Source organism: Rhodamnia argentea, chromosome 1, assembly GCF_020921035.1.
Source record: "Rhodamnia argentea isolate NSW1041297 chromosome 1, ASM2092103v1, whole genome shotgun sequence".
NCBI lineage: Eukaryota > Viridiplantae > Streptophyta > Magnoliopsida > Myrtales > Myrtaceae > Rhodamnia > Rhodamnia argentea.
In genome coordinates this window covers 437,843-461,951 of record NC_063150.1, presented here as the reverse complement: position 1 = coordinate 461,951, position 24,109 = coordinate 437,843, and the positions used below count along the sequence as shown (strand labels likewise).

Here is a 24,109-nt window from a genome sequence, read left to right as displayed (position 1 = left end):
AATAAACGAGGCTTCATACACGTATATTTCTCTCAACATTCAATAAGTCCACTTAAAAAGAAGTGGATAATGAAATCACCTCTTGATTATTTGAAGCCAAAGACACAATATAAAGCAGAACACAAAAAGTTTTCTTTCCAGACTAGAATGCACACAAAGTAACACAGAAGGCAGGAGCGAAGCTTCGGAATGAACTGGAAGTCAAGGGTTCACATCAATATAAATTACCTCAAACTTCACTATTTTGAGTACGACCGAAGGCAAAGAAGAATAAGCTAACTTATTTATGGACAATAAACTGAAAGACCAGTTAGACTACAAGGAGATAAGAGAAAGGCCCTCAGAACAAATGAAACCATTCAGGACATAAAACACACCACACCAAAAATATGAACTTGCCTTCAGTGACTTCCCCGAATAGACCAATCAACACAATTGCAGGATGGATTGCAAATACATGATAGAAGCTGAGCACGATATGACGACAAATACTCTTAGAAGACATAATCTGGAAGCTGAACAGGAAATTGTGCCACTTGAACTGAAAAGGGACCGCCCTTTGGATCTGCCAGTCTGGAAATATACAATGTAGAAACAATTCCAATTAGTTCTCACTGGCGTCTTTAAAGAGAGACAACAAAAAAACTTCCCACTCGAGCTTCTCTGCCCAACCAATCTCACTACATCAAAATACAAAACAGAGTGACGGTATTGGTTATCTAGAGTCAAACTAAGACACTGAACCGGTTCATTCACCAGTTCAATTTTTAAAGACATTGGTTGAAGAATAGCAGATCTAAATTAGAAAACTGGGCTTAAATAGTATACCTTCCAGGCACAAAGGTGAAAGCGCCTTCAATAGATCCCCTGGAAGATTGTAAATTTGTGCAACTCTGATAAACAAACTCTTTGCCACCTGAATGCAAGAGAGGGAACTGCAATATATATGAAGATATTCAGATCCCAAATGGTCCTCATGGGAAGATTCCGATATATGGCCATTTTCAGGATGATCAACACAAAAAAGATTCTCATAACCAATTTCACAAGAAACTCCTACTTGTCTGTGTCAAAAAGTCATGTGGCCAATTTCCAAACAGGGAAAATGCTGTAATATATAACTAGTTTGACAACCATCCAAGCAAGGGAAAAAAAGTGAACAGTTTGAGAGCTACACAAGGACGGTCATACTTTGTCAATCCAAAGGAATTTCTTTGCTTTCTTTTTCAGCTGAATATGAGTACTTGCAAAGGAATATGCTGGACATTTATAGCATCAACCAGTACAATAACCTATTTGATAAATGATCCAATGAATGAAGACCAAACAAAGTGACTCAGGAACTAGACAAGTAACAAAAGTATAAATCCGAACATAGCTAATTGGTGGTTTAAAAATGATAATCCCTTAGGAAAACTACCCACAACAAAACCACCTGTGCATGCTATTGTTCATAAGATACACACGAGAAGATGCATGTTATATCTAAAGAAGATACAAAACATGAGGAAAATTCCACACAGATCACATCGTACCTTTCCAATGACAGCCTCCCCATTGACATTTGAGACTATAACATCATTGTCACGGATAATCCAGTGCCTCAAATGCAATTGGCAATAGTTGTAGGGCATTCCATTGGCCATGCATCCCTCGGGAATAAGTGACATCCGAATTGAATATGAAAATAGGTATCTGTTAGATTCATCTTGGAGATCAGAGTGCTCCGGAACGAAGACAGCAGAAGCTCGAATCTAGAGAAAAAAAATAAAAATAAACAAATAAAGGAAGGATCAATATAATATGAGCCCCATAAGTGCTGGCATCGCAGAACAGATAACCAGATGACACATAGTAAATACAGATCATTTACAAAAAATTAGGCATACTAGTCGATGGAAGGATATAATCTAATCCAACTTTTTCTCAAGCAATTTTATAGTATATTATCATCAGCAATTCACTGATCAACACAAAAGAAAGTGCACATATCAAGAAATAATCACATTAGACTACCTTGAACATATGGAAAAGAAGAATTGGCTAGATTGACAAACTCGACACGCTTCTGTAAATTAATCAACTGTTGGCTTCTTTCCTTCTCCAAATACGCTCCCTCTATATAAGGATACAGCTGCATAATTGCATTTTCCAGTCGAGTTTGCAATTAAATTTGAAGAACCAAAGTCACAGTTCTGTGTTCTATGCATTTTCAGATGCTAAATATTGAAGCAAATTTTGTTAGTGGATAGCTCTCATATAATGGTTTTGTGTACGTCAGTTAAAAAGTAATATAGCAATACTTAGGAAGTCCAATGTCAAATATAAAGAAAGAATCCATCCTTTCCAATTTCAACAGAGGCACAAGTCTCTGCTCTGGAATCCTTGTCATCTTTCACCTCCCTCATCTCTAAATCTTCTATTAACTATGTTGAAAAGTCAAATTTCAAGATATAAGGACATTATCACCTTACAATTTCAACAGAGGCACAGGTCTCTGCTTTGGAATCCTTGTCATCTTTCGCCTCCCTCGTCTTTGAATGTTGTATGAATTATGTTGAAAAGTAAAATATCAACATAGAACGGAATTATCACTTTAATGACTACGTAGGTCATAAACTTACAATAATTTACTCCATATCTGGAAGAACAATCCATCAAGTTTTCGGCAATGTTGAGTGACTTATTTTAGGTCTCTAAAACTTGTGGAAGACTTTTATACCACAAGACTTCACAATAAATAGTTCCATTAGCATGAAAATTAGCATAATTCATGTATTGTGGCAGTTAACATATGCTGACGCTAAAAACAGGAAGATGGACATATTGGTACTGCTAAAATAGATAGTTATTAGCATGAGCATGAAAATATAGTTATCATCCATCTATCATAGGAGTTACACGTGTTGCTCCTGAAAAAGTATAAAAAGGCAGGCAAAGAGACTGACTCACTTACCCGGACACCATTGGTTATGGCAGTGGAACAGAGGGCAGGTTCCTCTGGAAACTGACAGATACTTCTGACGCCTCCTTCTTCACGAAGTTTGATCATGCCACTTTGCAAGCGACGACCATGTTCCTCTAACCAAAGTAACATGGCATCCTGCTGCAGATCAGCATTCCTATCATGAACTGAACTTATCAATGCATTAGGAACACATGGCATCATTTCTCCGTCTGTGGGAAGATTCCTAGTGCCAACATGAAGTTGACCATGTCTACAGTTGAGGAAAAACAGCTTCTCTCCAGATGTGCAAGAAGCAGCCACAACTATGTAGTTGGATCTGCTTGAAAACCCAAGGTGCCGTATAATATGATTCGTCTCCAGAATCACCTGACTTAAAGGTAACAAGTTCACATTTACCAAGTGATCATAAAAACAATATCCGCCTATGATGCCCAGGGAACCGCCAAGTGTACTTTTCGTGAAATCACTGTCAGCAAACTCTTGGCCATCATGAAAACGATAGAGTATCCTCGTGGGGAGAGGTAATTTTACTCTTAACACGCTCTCCAACTCTTGAATATCAGCTTCAGATGCACCCTTTCTGAGAGTGGCTGCAGCCTCAGGGAAATTCATGGACAACCATCCCTGCAGCCTGTCCCAACATCTTTTTACTCGCCTGACAAGGGGCCAAGGATACATGCAGAAAGCTTCTCTCCATTTTTGATAGGCCGCCTAGGTATGGGTATCAAATTTGAAAACAAGAATGGTCAAGTCTCAATCACTAAAATCCCAAACAAGACAACCTCGGCGGCATTACGATCATGAAAGGCCAATCACACAAGGACTATACCAGTAAGTTGCCCTCCTCACCTTTCATTTTCCAGAGAACTGGAAACTACCCCAACAAAAATATTTACACAGTAGCGAAGAACATCGAATGGCTAAGCTCTTCATTTGCCCTCCCATGCAGTGTCATGACTTTCAAACTTGAATGACATCGTAAACAGGAGCGAATGTTGGAGGAATAAGGAACAATCCGCGCTTCCAAACACAAGGATTAAGCTTCTGACGGTTTGGCGATCACAGAATCATGCACAACACATACCAAGGGCATAAAACACCCGAGCGGACAATTCGAATTCGACAAATGAAACTCTCGAGGGAGCTAAACTCGGACCAGAATAGGGGGATAAAAGAGAGGAAGAAAGAGAGACCTTGAAAGAAGGAAGAGGATCGCCCTGAGGACCAAGAGGAGCGGAGAGATCGAGCTCCTGCAAGCAGAACCTGGACCAGACAGTGTCCTCCGAGGCGGAGAGCCTGAGCTTCTTGTTCACACACGCGGCCCTGCAGACGTTCTCGGGCCCTAACTTCGTCAGGATTATGTGCAGAGCCAAATCGCCCACCGACTCCAACTCCATCTTCACCTCTTCCTCACCTGAATCCCCTCTCTCTCTCTCTCTCTCTCTCTAGAGAGAGAGAATGGCTATGGCGGTTGGAGCTCAGAGATTTTCTGTGAAAGTGACGAAGCAAATACGATAAGGACGTTTCAACTGCTCTTCAGTAGGCGTGGGTGTACCCGATCTTTCCTTCTGTAGCATCTGCACGCTCCGCTTTGCCTTTTGGAGAATTGACTGATTTGACCTTCTTCTCAAATGGCTCTTGAACTGAGCGACAAGTACAATACCGTCTCAAAATTTTTAAATTTATTGACAGGACATAATTACACAAATAATCCTTCAATTTTAATAAGATTTACGGTATCATCCACAAACTTTTAATTTATTCAATATAATCTGAACTAATTCAGATTAAATCAAAACTTGAACATTTATCAAGATTTTGTATCTCCATTTTCATTAGTAAACCCACAATTTTGCAGACACTGTCAACATGATCGAGAAGAGCATATGGGAAAAAAATCCCAGGCAAAATTGCAGATGCACAACAAAGGCCGAAAAATTTGCAGACACTGCTCGCAAGGGATGAAATCAATGGCGGATGTCCCCAATGCAAATGGCTTCGCAAACTCTCAAAAGCATTGTTTTTTGTGGCCTCGGCAATGAACCGGTTCCTCGCGACAGAACTCGATAAGCTCACATCCCGCAAGCAACTCCGGCGTAATAAGAGCTGAAATTCGCGACGATTTCAGTATACAAGAAATCCTTCATTTTGCTCCATTGCATCAAACAAGCCCGCCCTTCTTCCTGGTAGAAGAAGAATGAAAATAGATACATAAAAGAAGTGTGACCCCGAAACTTCACAGTTTGATAATCGACCGTGGCTAGTGGCTTGCTCCACCTATACCTCCATACCCATGTTGGACTGTATATACACATAACAGGACACTACTGACGCTACTATTCTGGCCCCATTACCGTCTCGACCTTGGCTCCATTGCAGGGACGAGAGGGGAAGATTGGGTGGGTCCGTTTCCAAGAGCAGCGGCAGCTGATTCGACATGCGTTAGGAGGTATTCGTAGATCTTCTTTCTCAACCTATCGACGACCTCACAAGAAACACCTGGAGTTTGTGCTTCCCCTTCATCTGTTTTACTCGATCCGATCTCATCCAACCAGTCATTGACACTCTTGAGCTGACTCAGCATCCCTGCTATCTGACCATTATCAGACAGAACTGATGCGCCCACGTCAGCATCCAAGAATCTCTCCACGAACCCCAGAAACCAATCTCTCGACTCCACCTTTAGCACCTCCGCCATGTCAACTGCCTCATCGAGGCTTTCCCCTCTTTCCCATTCTAATGAAGGCGGAGCTGGTAATTTCGGTCCATTGGAAGCAGTGTCCCCAACCCGCCGTGGAGTTGCGGGTCCTGCTGGCTTTGCACGGGTTTTGCCCGGTGCTTTGGCGGCATCATTCTTTCCCGAGCTCCCCAGGAGTAGGACAGGTTGTTGGTTTCCAGATACAACCTTCTGGGTTTGAGATGGATTCGAACCTAAGCTTGAGATAGGTTCTTTAGTATATACACTGAAGGATGAAAGATCTGTAGCTAAAGCTGCTTGTACCCATGAAGCTGCAAGCTTTCGCTTCTCCGCTGTCATCTTCAGGGCCTCTTCTGGTGAAGTCTCTCCACTACTGGGGGATGATGATCCCATCATGACGGTCTTGGCAAGAGAATCAGCAATGGTGCGAGCATTGTTTAGGTTTGCATGGAGGGTCAAGAACTGCTCCACCGTAGGTTGCGGATTATCTTCTTTTGCACTTGTTGTCAGCTCTGTGTATAGGCTGCCAGAGACACAAACAACAGAAGATACTATTAAAGAAAGACAGGAACTAGGGTAAATATATAAGTCCTGGAGGAGCAATTTCTCAGGAGTTGGAAGCCATTGGATCATAGAAAAATAGTCCTGGGATGATCATTAGAAACTTTTCAAGTGTATGTATGTAATACTCATATTCGAATCATGACATGAGTACTTCATATCTGAATTAAGACATAACATATACCATACAACACATTGCAACTGGAAAACCATTCCTTAAGGAACCATAGAAGAGCCTCGGAAATTGTATATTGGTTCACAGGCCAGAGTAACATATATGGGGAACCAGATCACAACAGGAGAAACTGCCAGAACGTCAAAATTTTCTCTGTTATACCTGAATAATGCAATCAAACAAACAGAACCAAAGTTTGCATAGTTTAGATGGGGAGATACGCAGTTACTTCACTAGCCTTCTATATGTATTGGACAGCACAATTATGGAAATTAATTCTCCAGTCAGGTTATCAATCGATACTCACTGGCCCTCATCTTTCTAGCAGTATGCAGCCATATATAGTTTCTCCATGATAAATGCTCGAGCTTACTTTCAGCTTGATTTGTAAGCAACCCATTGGAGCTCTCACCCTTTCCAAGTAAATCTACATGTAGAAACTTCACTTCTTGAAGAAAAGGTTACAACCTCTAATCCAGTGTTTTCTGTGCCCACTTCAAGCCTTTTTTGTCTCATATTCTTTAAGCATTCTTAGCATAAAGGATGCCAGGAGGAGATTCTCAAAGCCATTACAACTTTATTCCTCATATTTTCCAAATTCTTGGTGGCTAAAAAGCTGAGGGCCATAGATAAGGTCCAGTGCTCTCTTCAGTAGAAACGGCACAATAACACAAAGTCAATACTTCTACATAGTTAGAGCCCGACAAGGGCAGTAATCCTTTGGAAACTTGCGCAGTACAGCTCAGCAAGCACAGAGTATGGCCAACGTGCTAACAGTAACAGCACCACCTTCAGATGACACCCAACTTCGACCATGATTCTACTTCATGATGATATAATGTTATAGGAGATGACCAGTTGAAGGTTTGTCAATCAGGCATTCTAGTCTTCCAAACCTTACACTCCTCATCAGGTCCGTAGATACTGGAATCAACCACTACAGCCGGTGCAGTGGTCTAAAATTGACAAATCACAAGATATAGAGAGCTGTGTCTTGGCCAAAGCTAAGGGATGATTGAATTTGTATATCGAATTGAAGCTAGAGAAAACTTGCAAAATGCCTACAAAGATACTTCTACCAAACCATTACTGATGTTCATCGAAATCATTTTACCTTAAGCATCGAAGTAAGCTCTCAGCAGCAGAAGCCTCCTGCATAGCCTCTATTGCTGCTATTTGTGCACCATCCCTATGCTTCATTACCTCCTGAAATAGCGACCACGAATTCATTGCAACAGATCAGCAGATACAGGTATCCGAAGCACTTGATGCAAAGAATCATATAAACCTCAATCAAGTCTCAAGCTCATGACAATCACGTGTTCAGTGGGTGATGCATCAAATAATTTGTTTCATTTGTGTTGCATAAGAAAGGGAAAGTACAAATCGAGCTTAAACAGGACATTTCCTATACGGTCAAAACATGCGAAACTAACCAAACTCCTTGGCAGCTTATGTCATCATATGGGGCCTATCAGCAAGAGGAAACTAAACTGAGAAGGCATTTTTTCATTGAAATGTGAAGGCATGGAGGTTCCGAGGAGTATTCATGCAGGTTGGGAATATGCTATCAGCCACTTCAAACTAAAATGACAATAATTTGCACATGACAAGGTATTTTCCCTGAATGGACACTCTAATGCTTCACTGGATTTCGATTTCCACAAACTTCCCCTTCTTATGGAAAAATTGATTATCAAAGCACATCCAAAGAATCCCTAGAGTCCTCAGACTTGATTGTTCCCTAAAAATGCACAACAACTCGACAAATTGAAGATATGAAGTTAAACTGCAGAAACAAAAGCCAAGAAGGTGATGATTGTACCTTCCCAAGCTTCGCAAGAGAAGATGGAAGTGAACCCCATGCAACATTTCCATCTGTCAGTCTCCTGCTATTCAAAGAAAACCTGACAAAGTTCCCTGGTAATCCGTTATTAGATTCTGTCAATGATTTCCTCACTATTGGTCTTTGCTTAAGAGATTTTCCGTAATCATCCGTCAATCCATTTCCACTTCCAGCAACATTTTTCGCTGACATGTGAACGGTGTTCACCTCTTTAGATGACTTTCCAGGCACCACTATATTTTCCTCTTTTGATGGTAATCTCTCACTTGAAGTGCTTTTCCGTGGAGCCTGAAGGAACGCATAATCAGTTAAATTCAAGGTTTAATAGAAATTATATGAATGAGAACTCCAAAAGCATGCAGTTCATTGAACTTACAGAGGCACTCCGAGAGACAGGCTTATAATCATGCTTGGAGGCAGTGAGTTTCGACTTGTCTATGTTCTTCAGCTCAATGTTGCCTTCCCAGCTCTTCCTTAATGCCTTGGCCCCGTGTTCAATCCCTTGGAGCAAATCCTTGATTGGGCTTCCACGAGGCAACTTCTTCCTAACCGGACTCACACTCCGAACTGAACTGGCCTTCTCCGCTGACCCCAACTTCGGAGCCACCTTCTTCATCCCCTTTATCTCAGTCTGCTGCTTCACCCCATTTGCAAATTTCTCAAAAGTAGTAGGCAATGAGTAACAGCTTGACGGAGAGGAAGGAATCGACCGCGAATTCAATGACTTCATCCTCGTCAAAGATTCCCTCTTCACCTCAACTCTCAACCCTGGTTTCGTTAACTGAGCCTTTGATCTACTGAATGCCAACGATTTTTTATCCGATTGCTCATCTCTAGACCCTACACTCAACCTAACCGGCGACATTTTGCCCTTCTCACTGGTTACATTTTTACTAGCAACCAGAACTTTGGAATCAGCAGAACTTCTCCCTCTCCCCTCGCTTTTCGAACTCGAAGAGCTATTACCATTAAGAAACCCGAGAGAATGAGTTGCCACAATATCCTCAGGGGTGCCCACACAAGGGTGCCGACCCGGAACTGGCCGAACCCCTTTCACAATGGGGACAGGTGAGGCAGGTTCGAGCCTATCCACATGAATGAACTGACCCAATTGGATCTTATCACTAAGAATGAGGTCATCGTGCTCATCGGGGAGGGACACATAGGTGGCGTGAGATGAATCAGAGACCTTGAGGTAAAAGCCTTGGTTTGGGAACAACTCACCGCCGGCAAGTGCAGGGACTATGCTCACCACCTGCAGCAGAGATGATCTGTGCTCGCCCCCAACTTTCACGTCCGTGTTCATGTGCTGTAGAAGCTTGAGGAGGACACCAGGAACGAGATTCGCCATTCTTGGTTGCTTCAGCGACTGTGAGCATCACTCTGAGAAAAGACCCAGGTAAAGAAAAATTCAAGATTTTGCGTGCAAATTCAGGAGATCCAGCAGAACTAGCATCATCAGCATGACCCAGATTCAAAGATCGAATTTTCTTCTTTCACTGTAAAAAAGAAATGAGCGAGAAATCTAATTAAAGCAATCGTTGCCTTATTAACAGGAGTTACCAAAAAAAGGGGATCAATCAATGAAATTTCGAGGAGAAACTCAAATGCACTGGCTTGATTAACGTGAAAATGAGTGAATAAATGCAAGGGCCTAGTAAGGTAGACAGGAAGAGATTTGTAGTGACCGACCCAGAAGAGAAAAGGACGAAATGAAGCTAGAGAAGGACCAATGGTTCGTCTGATGCGCAAAATCACAGAGTGCGCACAGGGCAACGCCTCCGAAGGTAACAATGGGAAGAGCCGCAAGATTGGGGAAACATTATATGGCTTCGCACACTCTAACCAAAAGGTAAAGAAGCATTCATTACCCACCAAGAATCCAGAAGCGGTACGATTAAAAAAGGGAGGAGCTTGCTTTGTGGAAGAAGATGAGAGGAGAAAAAGATCATTGAGAAGTGTCCAACTGCAGACTGAACATGGGATGGTGCGGAAAGCAACAGAAAACAGAAGAAATGGTAAATGGGCAGATAGTTCGATGGATGCCTAGCCAAGTAAGCCTCACTGCATCATTGGGTAGATGCACAAAGAGAAGAGAGAGAGAGAGAGAGAGAGAGAGAGAGCGCTCTTGTGTGTCAGCGTCTGAACACCTATACACATGCAACAAAAGAAGAAAAAAAAAAGGGGGCGACCTACTCTGGCTCAGCAGCCAGAAATGAGACCTGACCCCCCCTACAGATTTCTCTTGGGCTTCAGAATTTCGGAGAGAGAGAGAGAGAGAGCAGCAGAGATGCAAAGTACAGTTTTTTATTTTTCCTTCCTTTTTTGGTTTTTTTGGGTTTAGCTGATGAAGCAAGATGAACTGTCGATTTGTCACAGAGACTGGAAAGGAATCTCGGGCAGAGACTTTGATATTGTTCTTATCGATAACGTATACACAATGAAAACGATTATTTTATTTCATGTTAGGTGGAGATTTTCCTTCTCAGCATATGAAGATGTACAGTGTTAATGTTTCTGGTTTTGTGCAGTAATTGGAAATCAAGGGCATGTGCAGAGGTGGTGGTAGTGGTGTGGGGTGCGAGGAACAAGGTAATGGCGTGTCGGCTGGCACGAAAGGTGTCCCCATCACGAAAAATAATCGAAGCCTCAGTTTGTTCCGCTGTCCCTTTTCCTCTTTCTCTCTCCTTTCTTTTTTTTAATTATTGTTGTTATTATTTCTTTCCGATAAAATTCATGATGGATAATGAGTTCATCAAAATTCGACCCGAAAAAAAAAAAGAAAAAAAAAAGTCCTAGTGGTCCATATTCTAGGATCACCTGAAAGTAACAAGAGAAGGGAATCGAAATTCGAGTAAAATGAGGTTGGAAATTGATCGTTCATATTAAGATATTCCCTATGTTTTTTTTCTGGTCGAAATCAGATTGACATATGTGAGTAAATGAACTTTGTCGGTAATGCTATATGATGATGTCACTGGAAAATGACAGTAGTGCATTTTTTATTTTTTTATTTTTTTTGTTGAATTGAATTTAATCTTTTTTCATTCAAAGTGAAAGCAAAATTTCCCTATAATACAATTTTCTAATTTCAGAATTATAGGGCCGTTTATTCGATGGAAAATTGTACTCGAGAAATCATTTTTCGATTTTTATGGTGCTTGAACGGCGGAAAACTAATCGATCTAAAGAAAACATTTTTCACGAACCGAAAACAACAAATTTAAATTGGCGAAAAACGGTTTTTCCCTTCTAGCAAAAAGAAACCGTTTTCTCTGAATAACAATGCAAATGAAAACTAGCTATTTTTCTTTTAAAAAATTAATTTTCATAGCAAATATTTTTTTATCATAAAATTTTCAGTAGAATAAACACACAAATTACCTTTTGAATAGCTAAATACAGATTCATCTTTTCATCTCAATCATTACGTTTATCTTGAATCATCGCATGCTCCAAAACTTGCCGGCACACTTGTTGGGTGGCTCATGACCTTACTATGCTCTTTGCGTGCGAATCTGATCCAATAAAACAACGAAAGCTTCCAAATTAATCACTGTTTTCTTTTGCCAAAGCGTTAAAATTTATGCAAAGTTGGAGCATAGTTAGTACCACAGTGGCCGCAATCATTTCTTGTATTGAAGTAAGCTCGGAAGAGCACAAGAGGCTCCAAATTCTCCCTCAGCCTAATCAGCGGAAGCAACCTATATTCTCGAAGACTAATTCCACTATAGAATATCAGAATTTCCCTAGCTGACCCTTATTAAATAATTCGATCAAATTAACTCCTAGTATCTAAATCATCTTTGTATGCTTAATTATAAGGTCCATTGCAGATCACAACGTTTGATTAGCGATAATTGGGTGGCACGTATTTGAAAATGGCATGTTCCGCCCACCACATTTGTCCTTGACTTTAATCAAACAGCTTAGCCTTAATCATTTGGTAATAAAGTTGGTAGAGGGAGGGCTTAATTACAACGTTTGAACTAGTGAAAGGCATCCAGAAACCGCATGAAGACTAGGGTTACGTCACCCTAAATGATTTGGTGGTAAGTCAAAAGCGCCGAATTGACTTTTGGCCCGTAAAAAGGACAAGAAGTTTGCCAAAATTGAAGGGGGCTGGAAAAGTCAACCGAATGAGGGTGGAGGAATTTCGGCTACGCCACGAGTGTTGAAGAACTTGGGACCCCGTCATATTCAGAGCTGGATGCTCTCCGACTACAAAAATAGTGTCACGAGGACAAAGTAATATTGCAGTCTATAGCGACTAACATATGAGAAATTAATTGTCAAGTGCTCTCGACCGCCATGTCACGTTACCATCGACTCGAACATTGACGGTCAGTACAGTTTATACTTGGTAAAACCGAATGTTGCAACTAGAGTCCACCTTATATTTGAGAACAAACATTGTCATGTTGCTCATGTGATGTTATGACTACGACAAAAGCAAGGAGATCATGTTGTTACATCGATGGCATATACACGTGGGAAAATTATTTATTTCCTTGCACAATGCCTCTGTTTTTTCAAAGAACCAAGACTATCCATCGTACTTGAGAGTAAAATAACCATTAGTGACTACACCATTTCTTGCCAGCGAGGACATAGTATATACAGTCGACATGGGATTTACAACATAAATCTGTCGAGTTGGTCCCGGAATGGATCTAGCTGGTAATGAGAAACCGTTGCGTCCAAAAACACATCGGCCAACCTATCGATGATGTTTTGGCAATCCCACATCTTACTTCTTTTCGCCTTCCCTTCTATTGATTCTCCCTCCCTTTCCATTTTCAAACAAGCGACCTGCTTCAAAGATATGCCACTACCCCACATGAAAACATTAACTAATATGTTGAACCACCCAAGTATGACTTAGAATGCTAATAACGATAAAGGTAAACTGCAACAGTCAAGCAAGGAATCACATACATTACAGGAAAAGTCACTGCCTTGAAAAAAAAAAAACATTTGTTACCAATAATGTGAAATGATCTGATAAGACTTTTGAGCTTCTTCTGCGAGGAAACAAAATGATGTACAGATAATGCCCCCCAGAACTACTCAATAGTATACCCCAAGTTAAGGATCACGCCAGCGAGATCTCCACAGATCAACTCAATGCTTCCATCCTTTGACGTGACCATCCTTCACATATGGCTCTAGAAATCCAATGAACTGAGAGCAATCAGCCAGATAATGTCAGTACTAAAAGCTCCAGGCAATTGCCTTAAACAAAAGTGTCGCAGCTTCTGCATGAAGTTCAAGATTTAAATAAAAGAACATGTCCTTTTGTTTCTTGTTTCCTGTCCTCGGGCTTTCACTGGCCTATTCCGTGTCAACATTGCAAAAGACAGGGATCATAAGGATGTGGGCATATCTTTTACCATATTATTCAAGTCAAAGATATTTTACTTATGCTTCGGGTCTGCTGACAAGATTTCTAGGTAATTTTCAGAATCAAATGATACCCGCTGCAATCTATCCAAGCAGGTTTACAATAATTGATGCATATATTTGCACAGCCAGTAAAAGGGGAGCTATCATCATAGCTAGAGTTTGCTCAAGGCGAGTACCTTCAAACCATCCTCTGACCACCGTGCACCATAACCACTAACATCCCTTATCTCAAAGACAACTCCATGTGGTGGACCAGCATGCAAATTCTGCCATTGACAGGTTGCAACTAACCGGCTGATAACATCCTTTGCTAGTTCATTCTTACATGAATCTGAAGATAAAAGGACTGATCAGTTTGATCGGTAGATGATCATAGACGTGCTTAAATGACATCATTTTGTGAACTCCCATGACAATATGAATTCTGTTATGAGGTAACTAATTATTTTATGTGCACTGGAAAGTTTATATTTCAGCTTCTAATGATTAGTGTTATGCTTCTTTAGAAAGAGGATCATACTAGCAAATTCTCGAAGTATGCACAACATATCAACAAAAAACCAAATGATTCTTCTTCAGCAGAAAATGTCTGTAAGGCATGCAGATGAAGTTAACTAATAGAGTTCATGTTCAGAAACCTGAGTTTGCCAGGAAAATATCATTATAGCTGGAGTGGAATAAGTCAATTAGGCAGCAATAAAGCACCAAAAGCAAGCCCAAATTCTCACCACTCCCTTTGAAATTCCCCCAATACTTGTCACTACTCCTATTGACATGCTTTGCCAAAGCCCTGGCTCCATCAGTTAAGGTGCTACCTTTAACCTCGTATGGATAAAGGATAAAACTCATCAAAAGATCAAATTCAATGAATTTCCACCAGATAAAAAAGGCCTTCTAATCATTCAACAGAGCAATGTAGAACACTTGAATGAGACATTAAAAAGCAATATGTACATTAATTAGAGATTTCACATTAACATCATGTGATTTGTTTACCATACACCAACATATAATATTCATCTACTTGAGTTTATGTTGTTTGATCAGCATCTTTTGCAAATCTCTCAGCACCAGCAGAAAAGGAATTATATTCTACAACATGAATGGGTTTTATCCATAAAATTATTGGGGAAATATAGTACCCATAATAATATAATTAGTGACCTCATGAATCTCTGTGGTACGTACAATTAAGATAAATCTAGGGACCACACCAACAGATCCTAGCTTTCAGGCCTCTGTTTAAGTCTCTAGAAAGATATATAGGACAGAGTAAGCATTATGAGTAAAGCGGAAGTCCCATTACATATCAAATCCTGCTTGACCTTATCCCCATCGAAAAGCTGTACTCTAAGCAGGACAGGTAGAAGAGACAAAAGTGAGAGCACCATAATCGTACATTTGGATTGTAAGGCAGCTGAAATGCGGATAGAAGAGCAGATCTAGGTGGAGGAAGTGACTCAGGAACTGTCCCCGCAGTATGAACGAGACCTAGAAGTTTCTGAACGCCCTTAGAAGTCAATCCCTGTGTCAGGACAATTACATCAGTACTATTTTTGGCACCAAAATGCTCTGAGTTTGTATATAATAACGGACAGAAAGATGTGAGATCTGGAGTTTTCCATCACCAGCTTCCAATAATGTGTAGGAATACAAGGATTCTAGTCATACACACTCATGCCAAGTTAAAGGGCCAGTGACATCTCAGAAGACTGCCCCATCATCATAAGTGTAAAGTGACAATGACATTATACATTTGACTATCTTTTCCAGAATCACATCACTAGATCGTTGAATGATTGTAATGAATTTGACAACACATTGTCACTATTTTATGTAAAATGTGAAGTGCACAATCCGTCTTTCTCAACCATGAACACCCAAGAATGAACTACAAGTCCACAAAAGAAAACCTACAGTTGGATGTGAAATCCAGATAATTGGAGGATGGTTATATAACTTTGCCGATGGTTGTGAAAATTTGCATCAAAAGACCTGGTCAACGGTACATTACGAATGACTAGATCAAACTCTTGGACTGAAGACCAGCATTATGAATGATCCTCCTAAGGCATGGTTTGTTGCAAGGGATATTTCAAGACCGACAGACTATTAAATTCATGGACTTGCGTGCTTCATCAGAAATCAGTTTGTCTAGTTGATCTTAAAAAGGTTATTTAGGAGGGTAAATAGGTTTGGGTGGATTACTGCATCACGAACTTTGGATTTTTGGATTCTTATCCTGACTAACTAATGAGTTGCGTTTTCTTTGGCTTGTCCTTATCTGTGGTGTCAAATTTAAAGTCTTTCTGCACTTTTTTTTCCTCTTTAATATTTTGTTTTATTTTTGTAAACATAAAAAAGTATTAATAAGAAAGTTACAGGGTACAGCACCCATACAAAACAGCCTCAGATCCAAAGCCACTCCTCGAAGATATGAATAAAAGAGTTTTTCCAAAATATCCAACAAATTATGAGTATGAAATCGAATTCCGCACTATGCCAAAGGTGAAGGGTGTATAACCAATTGGGCCAAGGAGAAACGCATGACGATCTAGCTCCTTGAAATGCGCTAGTTTCTTTCTCTTCAAATGAGCCAAAAGACAAGAAAGGTATTATCTAAGCAACTCTCTTCTTCTAAAACAAGAATTAATGGTACCTCTCCAAGCCCAAATTGAATATGCAAGACCAAAGCAAATTTACTTACAGAAATTATTCTAGCCAAAGAGATGTAGGGCTGATCAATCGATCTGGAGACACCAATTGCAAGAACACCATTAGACTTTTCTTTCTCTTCAGTGTAAAACTTCCTATAAAATTGAACACCTGAAAGTAGCTGTGACACATTACACACAGCCTAAAAGATAACAGAAAGATCATGTCGAAGGATAGTTAATACTTAGTCCCCAAAAAAAGTCATACAATCGTCTTTTTCATGAAACATTAGAAAAAAAAAAAACATGAATTACTTCATAAGAACTCTCTATTTATCCCAGGTCAATGACACCAGAATAAACAAATTGTCCGACGCAAAACATTCAAAGGTAGATCCCATTACAATCTCTAGATAAGTATTAAGTGATAGATCATGCTTCTTAAACTACCATTTTGTCACACTAGATGAACAAGAACGACATTTAGTTTACTAAACTACTGTAAAGTAATGAGTGACTTCTGCATATTATTCGTTGACAGACATTTGGCATAGCAATCCTGCATTTTGATCACTGGTAGAGTAAATACTGTCACTGCATACTATCCAGTCAGGGAACTTGATGAATCACTGAGCTGCCAAACTTGTGTTTGGATGCTTCCATGAAATTGAACAGTAAGATGTGACAATAGACTAAAAGACATGCATAACAATGGAAGAATTTTATTCGTTTATGTGTATAAGGATAATAAATGCACGGCCCTGCTGAAGACACCTAGCACCAGTTCAATCTCCAACTCATTGACCGTCCAATAGACAATTGGAGATTTCTCCTTTTCAATGAGGAACTGGTCATGGGATGTACTTTATACTTCAGTGGGAAGAATATCACAAGGGCGACGGAAATAGTGTAAAGCATCAGCATGGGAATAGGCACATAATTCCAACAAATGCAGAAGACACACAAAAACCGCAAGGCAAAGCAGAAGACGTCGGGATAAAGGAGGCAAAAATCCAATTGCAGTCTAGTACCTTCAGCAACTGAATTAACACCAGGAAGAACTTCACTCAAACATTCTGCACCCAACATCTCGAAAAAGGAAGCATACCAATGAACATCCTGCAACTTGAGCTGTTATAGACGTGTTGCCAAAGTAGCACGGATCAACTGCATGTTTTCAAAAGATCATCACCTGAACCTCAAGAACCAGACATTTGTTGAACAGAATCAAGTCCCCTGACACAATGCTGAAGATATAGCTAATGTGAGCAACTCAAAGATGTTAATTTGCCCCAAAAACATGATTACAAGGCAGAACAGAAACACAGCTGCATATTGGAAAAAACAACAAAATAAAGGCAAATGCCAAGAATACCCTTATTAATATTCATGTCCATAAGAAACTACGCATACCGTTTATAATTTCCATGAGCACATCTTCCTTCAATTGTTTTCAGCCCATCTGAAAACATTACCAAATTCATGATAAACAAAGGCATTCCTAATGCATCGTTATTTCAGGCTTACTTGGGAATATACAATTATAACAATGACGTGATCATACAAATGATACAGTTCCTTAAAGGAGAGAATTAGAGTTGGATGGGCACCTTTAAGCTGAGTAAAATAAGGCTCCTGCACATGAAGTTCAAATTTTATGCTCTTCAAAATCTGTAGATATACAACGTTAGCTCACTACAAAAAGAATTAGATTCCGTCTGGCCTTGAGACATAACTTTGACACAAAGTAGTAACTTCCATAGCATGAGAAAGATGCATACATTCAGCAGTTCAGCTCCCTTACTCGAAATCAATTGGTCCAGCACTTTCTTATTGTGTATGTCATCCTCTTGATTAAACCATGCCAGTGACTCATGCCTCGGAAATGACACCCCGGACGATAAAGCTTCCTCCAAAGCAGAAGCTAGACGCTTGTATAAAGGATAGGCGGGCACACCTTGAACGATTTCTACATGATGTTGACGCCAAAGATAAGAATATGATTCTGCCGAAGATGCGAGCTTGACGTGGAAAGAAATTAAGCACTTCTTTACAAGACATTTTACGACTCTATCCATTAAAATTGAAGTCTCTTCCATTCTGACTCAGAGGAGAGAGGACACTCATCGTTCTTAAGTGGGTGTCCTACTTTCGAACCTTTTCTGCCACACTTTCAACTTTCACATCCTCCAATTTTATATAACGATACGATTTGTCAAAGCTTTAACAGCAAACATATAAATATTGTCGCTTTTAACATTCTCTTCATTAACTTCAGCAATATCAGCTACGACAAAGGCCGTCGAAGGAGCGAGCACGACCAAAATCAAAGCCAATAGCGCGAAACGGTACCCGAAGAAGGAGACGGCGACACCGGAGAGTGACCGCACGGATCATCTCTGAGAAGAGCGGAGCAGAATTCCACAGAGAGGCCGAGATCGAAGGCGAGATTCAGGGTTCCGGCGACGTGAGATTGGAGGGTGAACCTCAAGAGCTCATCGACGCAGTGTCTGAGCTCCACTGGGCTCGATCCCGGTGACGACGCTCCTGAGTCCGCCATTTCTTTCTTCCCTGCAAGGCAACTCCACCAGAGAGAAACGCTAGCTTCCCAGCTTTGTACGGAAGCACTGTACTATTCCACGGGGAGAAGTGCACCGGTCCTTGAACTTACGCTTTTTTAAAATAGGGTCCTCAGATTTATATAATTAAAGCAGCTAAGTCCTTAAAACTTCTTCAATTTGTCCAATCAAGTCAGTTTGTGTGAACGAACAAATTGGAGCCATTGCGTCACATTTTCTTGTGGGTCACAAAGTGACATATTTGATTCAACTAGCGAAAAATAGTCAGAGATCCAAATCGATGAAGGGAAGTCAGATATATAACTAGCGAAAGCAAAACCTAATGTAGATTGAATTTCATCTTCATCTCGATAATTTCATTGCTTTACAGTTGCTTATAAAATGAAAATTACATTGAATTGAATTTCTATGGCGGGGTTGGATCCCCTGATTGACATTTTCTCTATATTAAAAACCAAAAATCATATCTCCCTACCTAAAAAAAAAAAGAATCAAATCTTTGCTTGTTCTTCTCTCCTGGGAAGATACCAGCAACTGTTCACCTCAAAGCTATGCGACAGTCTCGTGTATCTTTATCTATCTCTCTGTACAGTTGACATAGTTAATCGTATAACCCGGGTTCTCGGAATTCGCTTGCGCGTTCTCCTCCCAATGTTTCCCGCCCGAAAAATCGGCCGACAAATCCCAAACATTCCCTAGACAGAGCCATATTCAACATTGTCCTGGAATTCTTTAGTTTTCCCAGGTTCCTGAGGATCCGGTGCTGCGCAGTGAGGCTTCACCGAACCGTCGGAATGTTGATGTTTCTGGTCCTGGATTGCCTTTGCGGTCCATATCAGAACCAAGGACGCCATGATCACTGAAAGGAACACGAGGGACGCCCAGACCATCTGGGCATACCTCTTCAATGGCCCACAATGTTTGGTCAGGATCTGCGAGAATGCGTCCTTCACCGATTGGCACTCGATCAGGCTCTCCATGCCCGGGTAAGCATTTAACAGGCTCTGGATCGAGCTCGTGTAGGCCTCGACTGTCTTGTAATTACTGGCGGATAAGTATTGGCCGCCGGAGCAGTTATCCTCATTGGGGTCAGAACAAGTGAAAATCTTCAAAACCTTCACGGGGACAAGGAAAAGATAAACAATCAGAGAAATCAATAAGCATTGACAGCGAAATTTCCAAGTCACAGAATAAAATGACACAGATTTCGGTCAGGCGATGTTAAAAAAGACATATGCCTAGGGTAACATTGCGCATACCTTTGGGATGTCTCCTATTCGAATTGTGTTCCCAGGGCATTTGTCCGGCTGGTAATCATATTCAGGTGGCGGCGAGAACGGGTTGCAGACGTACATGAGATTCGGGAATGATGTCGCCTGAAGATACGATATGTTTGCATTCACCTATAGGCACATTTGTTTTCCATTTTTAGTTGTAATCTGATGATTTCAATCAACAAAAGGCGGTGTGATTGATTTACTCATGACACGCAAATTTTGTACCTTGTTGACCATGTCGTAGATTCCTGCACTGACATCCGAGAGAATGGACTTTGCCGAGCGCAATTCGTCGCAGGGGAGGATTGAACTCAAGCTGTTGTTGTTCGGATCCTGTTGGAAGTCATCCAGAACCGTGCATGTATCGCTCGAGAACCTGCACAAGAAAAAGGATGTTCTCTCAATATGTGGCTGCATTATAGAAAGAACACCTATTTTGTTTTCCTTTCAATTTTGTGATAGAAAAAGGTCATATACGACTACGAGAAGCGCCGTAATAACTCGGATGGCATTACTTGTCTAAGAAGAAATATAACCCGAAGAAGATCCAGCAAAGGACGGTCAATAACCAACATAACACGATCAACCTGTCCAGAGTAAATAAGAGGAAAAACACGCTCTTCAGAAAATCTTAGTACTTTGGATAAAGGAGGATCTTTCAAGCATGCACAGGAATGGCTATTTGATGTTGGACGGCCAATTTCTTACCAGTAAAGCAGATGCCGTAGTCTTAAAAACCCAGAAACTGCATCAGGAAGAATGAAATGAAACCATGATCAGTTATACATTTTCATCGGGTACGAAGAACAGTAATAGTCAGATTTTTGTTGGTTTCCAGTTTTTGTTTTGATCCATTTAAGGCAAAAGTATATGTTTTCAAACTCAATTGTCAACAACGTAAGCTTGTGAGCCCTGGAATTTGTACCTGACAGAGCTATGACCGCAACCAAGTTCAAGCATATGGTCGCCGTGGTTACTATGTACCTGTAAAAAGAACAAGCATGTCACAAAATGGCCCTGGAAGATCAGGGAAAGACACAAGTGAGAATTACTTACACTATCTCTAAGCCCTTGTCAATCAATCGCCGGTTCTTCCTAGCCTGTATTTGGATATCGGCAGCCTCGGAGTCCAGTTTCTCGGATGTGGTCATGAGGAAGCTAGAGGCATATGCGCTTCCATTCGACACTTCCAAAGTGTCCTTGATGTCTCTCATCGCTCCTGTGGTGTTGTATATCGTTTTCGATGCATCGTCTGCTGTATTGATGATTATGCTCACAACAGTCTTCGCCCTTGAATGGAATTTAGCATTGGCCCCGAGCACTAACCCGACCGCCCCTCTGCACAAATTCAGATTCATGAATTCCCATTTTGTTATCACTGAAAACCGTCGTGCTTTCCATATGACTTACATTGCTAAGACGGCGAAGGTGAGGGCGATTAGAACAGGCCACAGAGGGCATAGCTTGTGACACTCTGATCTCTTCTGAAGTTCTCTGCAATTTTCCCTTCTCCCACAAAACCTGGCCAATAGCATGTAAAACCCATATGCTACTCCAATCAGAAGCCACAAGATTGCGACGGCATATCCGTAAACTCCGGTAAATATTGTCGACTGCATGTTTAGGGACGAAAATGTCATCAGCCACGAGAGAGAGAGAGAGAGAGAGAGAGAGAGTCTTACACTCCAATAGTGCTTGTTGGTGAGGTTATATCCTCCTCTGTATTTCTTGAAATTGTCGAGCGGATCGACTCTAACAGTGTTGTCACCCGAGTACCTTATGGTATCTGAAGCATTGTCAACCTGAAGGAGATGTCTCCCTGAGAAGAAAAACAGATAAGTTTCGAACATAAAAAATGATACCAATTCACACGATCATTTAAATGAAATCAAATCAAATTGGCATGGAAATGGAAAACTTTGGAGCAAAAGAATTCATGAGACTGGACATCGAGAAACTTTTTGTAACTTGGTTTTGCACAAATCTGCCATTCGATTTGCTGTTTCGTTCGTATTGAAAAAGAGATAGGGATTGTAACGAAGTGGGATGTGCGCCGGGACCGCTGACACCGCCTTCCACCGGTGTTTCACTCGCCTCATGCCTGTACCTGCCAGTCGTCGATCCCTAGGCCCCCGAGCAGGGTGTTAAGATAACAAAACATCCTTATATCTACACAGAACAGGTCAAGGACTCGAATCTTCGGCTCTCTCTTTCTCTATCTCTCTGGCCAAAACTATACTTTCCAAGCCAATAACATGGAGAGAAGAACTCTTTATTTCATCAGTATTCCTCATTACCGATAACAGAGTTGAAAAGGCACATGTTGATCGGCGATCACTCACCTGGTGCACGACCGTGAGACGATAATGTGCTCCCTGCAATAACTTTCAAACTGACTCCGAAGATCACGATCATCAAAAGAACAGGGAGGACAGCTTGTCTGCGACTTCTGGAGCCCATTTCTACTTGAAACCTGCGAAAACAGAAGCGAAACGACCGCAATGAAGATTGCCTGCAGAGTTCTCACACCTCAAATGTTAACAAAAATCCACTGTGGGTTTTCACTCTGTAACAAATCCTTTACCCATGAAAGGAAAACACTTGTATCATTTCTGCAGGAATGATCATTTCATGCAGACACCGAAACAAAAGCCGGCCGAGGACAGAGAGAAAGAGAGAGATGGTTTGGGCAAGAGGTTTGAGGTTCATATATGCAAGTAGATTTGCAAGCAAGTAAAGCACAAAGCTCATGCGGCCAATCCTATATCATACCCAAAGGAAAAAGGAGGAGACATTCAGTTTCAATGTGAAAGACGCTTGCTTTCATCTCTTTTTTGGCTTTATGAACAATGACACGCCAATGATGCCTTTCCTAAAAGCAGATTCATTCTTCGTCTTGTTGCCAAATTGTTGGCGCAAGGACAAGAAGATTTTGCTTTTTTTTTGTCCTGTTCTTTTTTTTCCTCTGTATGGAGACTCTTGAAACAAGGACTTGGAATGAGGATGAATGTGATCATCCAATGAACTGATTGAAATTCACTAACCAGAGCTGAAAACAGAGCAAGCGGGGTTTCTCCACATCCAAAGCAACTCGGGAAAAGCCGGCGAAACTATATGGTTCGGAGTTGGGCTCTCCGCATCTTCTTCAAGGATCCTCTGTTCTGGGCCGGCTTCACCTTCTTCTTAATCCACAACACAACACCCACGAAATCCAATGGCGAAATCCCGTGTCCGTCTCCAGTCACGACATGTTCATACGTGAAGAGAGCCGTATAAATATCGTTATGTAGGAGCCCCCCTGCCCTGACTCAAGGGCTGTCCGAATCCAAGCCTAATTCCGACTCTCCTGCAACTTTCGTAATAATAAAACAGAGAGGACAGAGAGAGAGAGAGATGCCCAAGTCAATAATCTCAACCGAAACACAGTCAAAAAACTCCCTCTTCTTTTTGTTAGGCTACATATTAAATTCCATGTCCTTTTATAACCTTTCCTTATACTTTTTCATCGATTTATATACTTTTTATGTGAACAAAAGAAGATTTCCGTTCACCCGTGTCGGCATAATTGGTCTGCTCCTGAGCCCTCGAAATATACGATTGCGCGCTTAACTTTAAACATATATTTAATTAATATCATCCGTGTAAGTCTCTCTTTTATGCTTTTCTTTTCTTTTTTTTAAATCACACGACGTCGATTCGAATTCGGAAGCTGGCACCATTTTAGGGGGAGGCGACGAGGGAATTGATAATCAATTTCCCCTTCAATGCTTAAGGACCAACAAACCGTGTCAAACACTTCTTTTTATTTGTCTCTAGAGAGAGAGAGAGAGAGAGAGCTTTTGTTCAACTTAATCCACTTCCCTACAGCACAACAACTCCAAGGTTTTGTGGAGACTAAAACAGAGGAGGCATCATTCGATTGCAATGACGTGATCACATGTCTGG

General features: G+C 41.0%; 4 protein-coding genes across 15 annotated transcripts; all 4 read right to left on the bottom strand.

Moving 5' to 3' along the window:
- Window positions 1-110: 110 nt before the first annotated feature.
- Window positions 111-4,415, bottom strand: LOC115745272 (F-box protein SKIP16). 3 transcript variants are annotated; one of them, XM_048282766.1, is made up of 6 exons: window positions 4,162-4,415; window positions 2,957-3,679; window positions 2,475-2,534; window positions 1,536-1,754; window positions 829-935; window positions 111-573 (listed from the first exon to the last, which is right to left on the bottom strand). In XM_048282766.1, exons 1-6 carry the CDS (start codon window positions 4,363-4,365, stop codon window positions 495-497), a joined length of 1,392 nt encoding a protein of 463 aa, XP_048138723.1. In that variant the 5' UTR covers window positions 4,366-4,415; the 3' UTR covers window positions 111-494. The 3 variants fall into 3 exon arrangements, 2 of the variants coding, with proteins under 2 accessions (XP_048138723.1, XP_030536590.1); XM_030680730.2 differs by lacking the exon at window positions 2,475-2,534; XR_007199327.1 differs by lacking the exon at window positions 111-573 and having other exon boundaries at window positions 2,470-2,534.
- A 675-nt stretch (window positions 4,416-5,090) lies between these two features.
- LOC115745266 lies at window positions 5,091-10,703 on the bottom strand. Of its 5 annotated transcripts, none has more exons than XM_048282748.1 (5): window positions 10,550-10,703; window positions 8,625-9,631; window positions 8,228-8,536; window positions 7,517-7,608; window positions 5,091-6,189 (listed from the first exon to the last, which is right to left on the bottom strand). In XM_048282748.1, the coding sequence occupies exons 2-5, from the start codon at window positions 9,597-9,599 to the stop codon at window positions 5,319-5,321; spliced, it is 2,247 nt and encodes a 748-aa protein (XP_048138705.1). In that variant the 5' UTR covers window positions 9,600-9,631; window positions 10,550-10,703; the 3' UTR covers window positions 5,091-5,318. The 5 variants fall into 5 exon arrangements, with proteins under 5 accessions (XP_048138705.1, XP_030536579.1, XP_030536578.1 ...); XM_030680719.2 differs by having other exon boundaries at window positions 10,445-10,587; XM_030680718.2 differs by lacking the exon at window positions 10,550-10,703 and adding an exon at window positions 9,941-10,410.
- Window positions 10,704-13,110: 2,407 nt separating this feature from the next.
- On the bottom strand, window positions 13,111-18,941 carry LOC115745270. Of its 5 annotated transcripts, none has more exons than XM_048282773.1 (11): window positions 18,661-18,941; window positions 18,090-18,265; window positions 17,919-17,979; window positions 17,722-17,770; window positions 17,501-17,555; window positions 17,340-17,427; window positions 16,362-16,480; window positions 15,054-15,179; window positions 14,293-14,476; window positions 13,831-13,985; window positions 13,111-13,432 (listed from the first exon to the last, which is right to left on the bottom strand). In XM_048282773.1, exons 1-11 carry the CDS (start codon window positions 18,866-18,868, stop codon window positions 13,373-13,375), a joined length of 1,281 nt encoding a protein of 426 aa, XP_048138730.1. In that variant the 5' UTR covers window positions 18,869-18,941; the 3' UTR covers window positions 13,111-13,372. The 5 variants fall into 5 exon arrangements, with proteins under 5 accessions (XP_048138730.1, XP_048138736.1, XP_030536588.1 ...); XM_048282779.1 differs by having other exon boundaries at window positions 18,090-18,232; XM_030680728.2 differs by having other exon boundaries at window positions 18,090-18,277; window positions 18,661-18,940.
- A 291-nt stretch (window positions 18,942-19,232) lies between these two features.
- LOC115745269 lies at window positions 19,233-23,485 on the bottom strand. 2 transcript variants are annotated; one of them, XM_030680724.2, is made up of 11 exons: window positions 23,209-23,485; window positions 22,507-22,637; window positions 21,847-21,983; window positions 21,575-21,777; window positions 21,221-21,502; window positions 21,090-21,148; window positions 20,873-20,909; window positions 20,680-20,751; window positions 20,390-20,540; window positions 20,147-20,290; window positions 19,233-20,002 (listed from the first exon to the last, which is right to left on the bottom strand). In XM_030680724.2, exons 2-11 carry the CDS (start codon window positions 22,622-22,624, stop codon window positions 19,583-19,585), a joined length of 1,623 nt encoding a protein of 540 aa, XP_030536584.1. In that variant the 5' UTR covers window positions 22,625-22,637; window positions 23,209-23,485; the 3' UTR covers window positions 19,233-19,582. The 2 variants fall into 2 exon arrangements, with proteins under 2 accessions (XP_030536584.1, XP_030536583.1); XM_030680723.2 differs by lacking the exon at window positions 23,209-23,485 and adding an exon at window positions 22,749-23,120.
- Window positions 23,486-24,109: the final 624 nt, after the last annotated feature.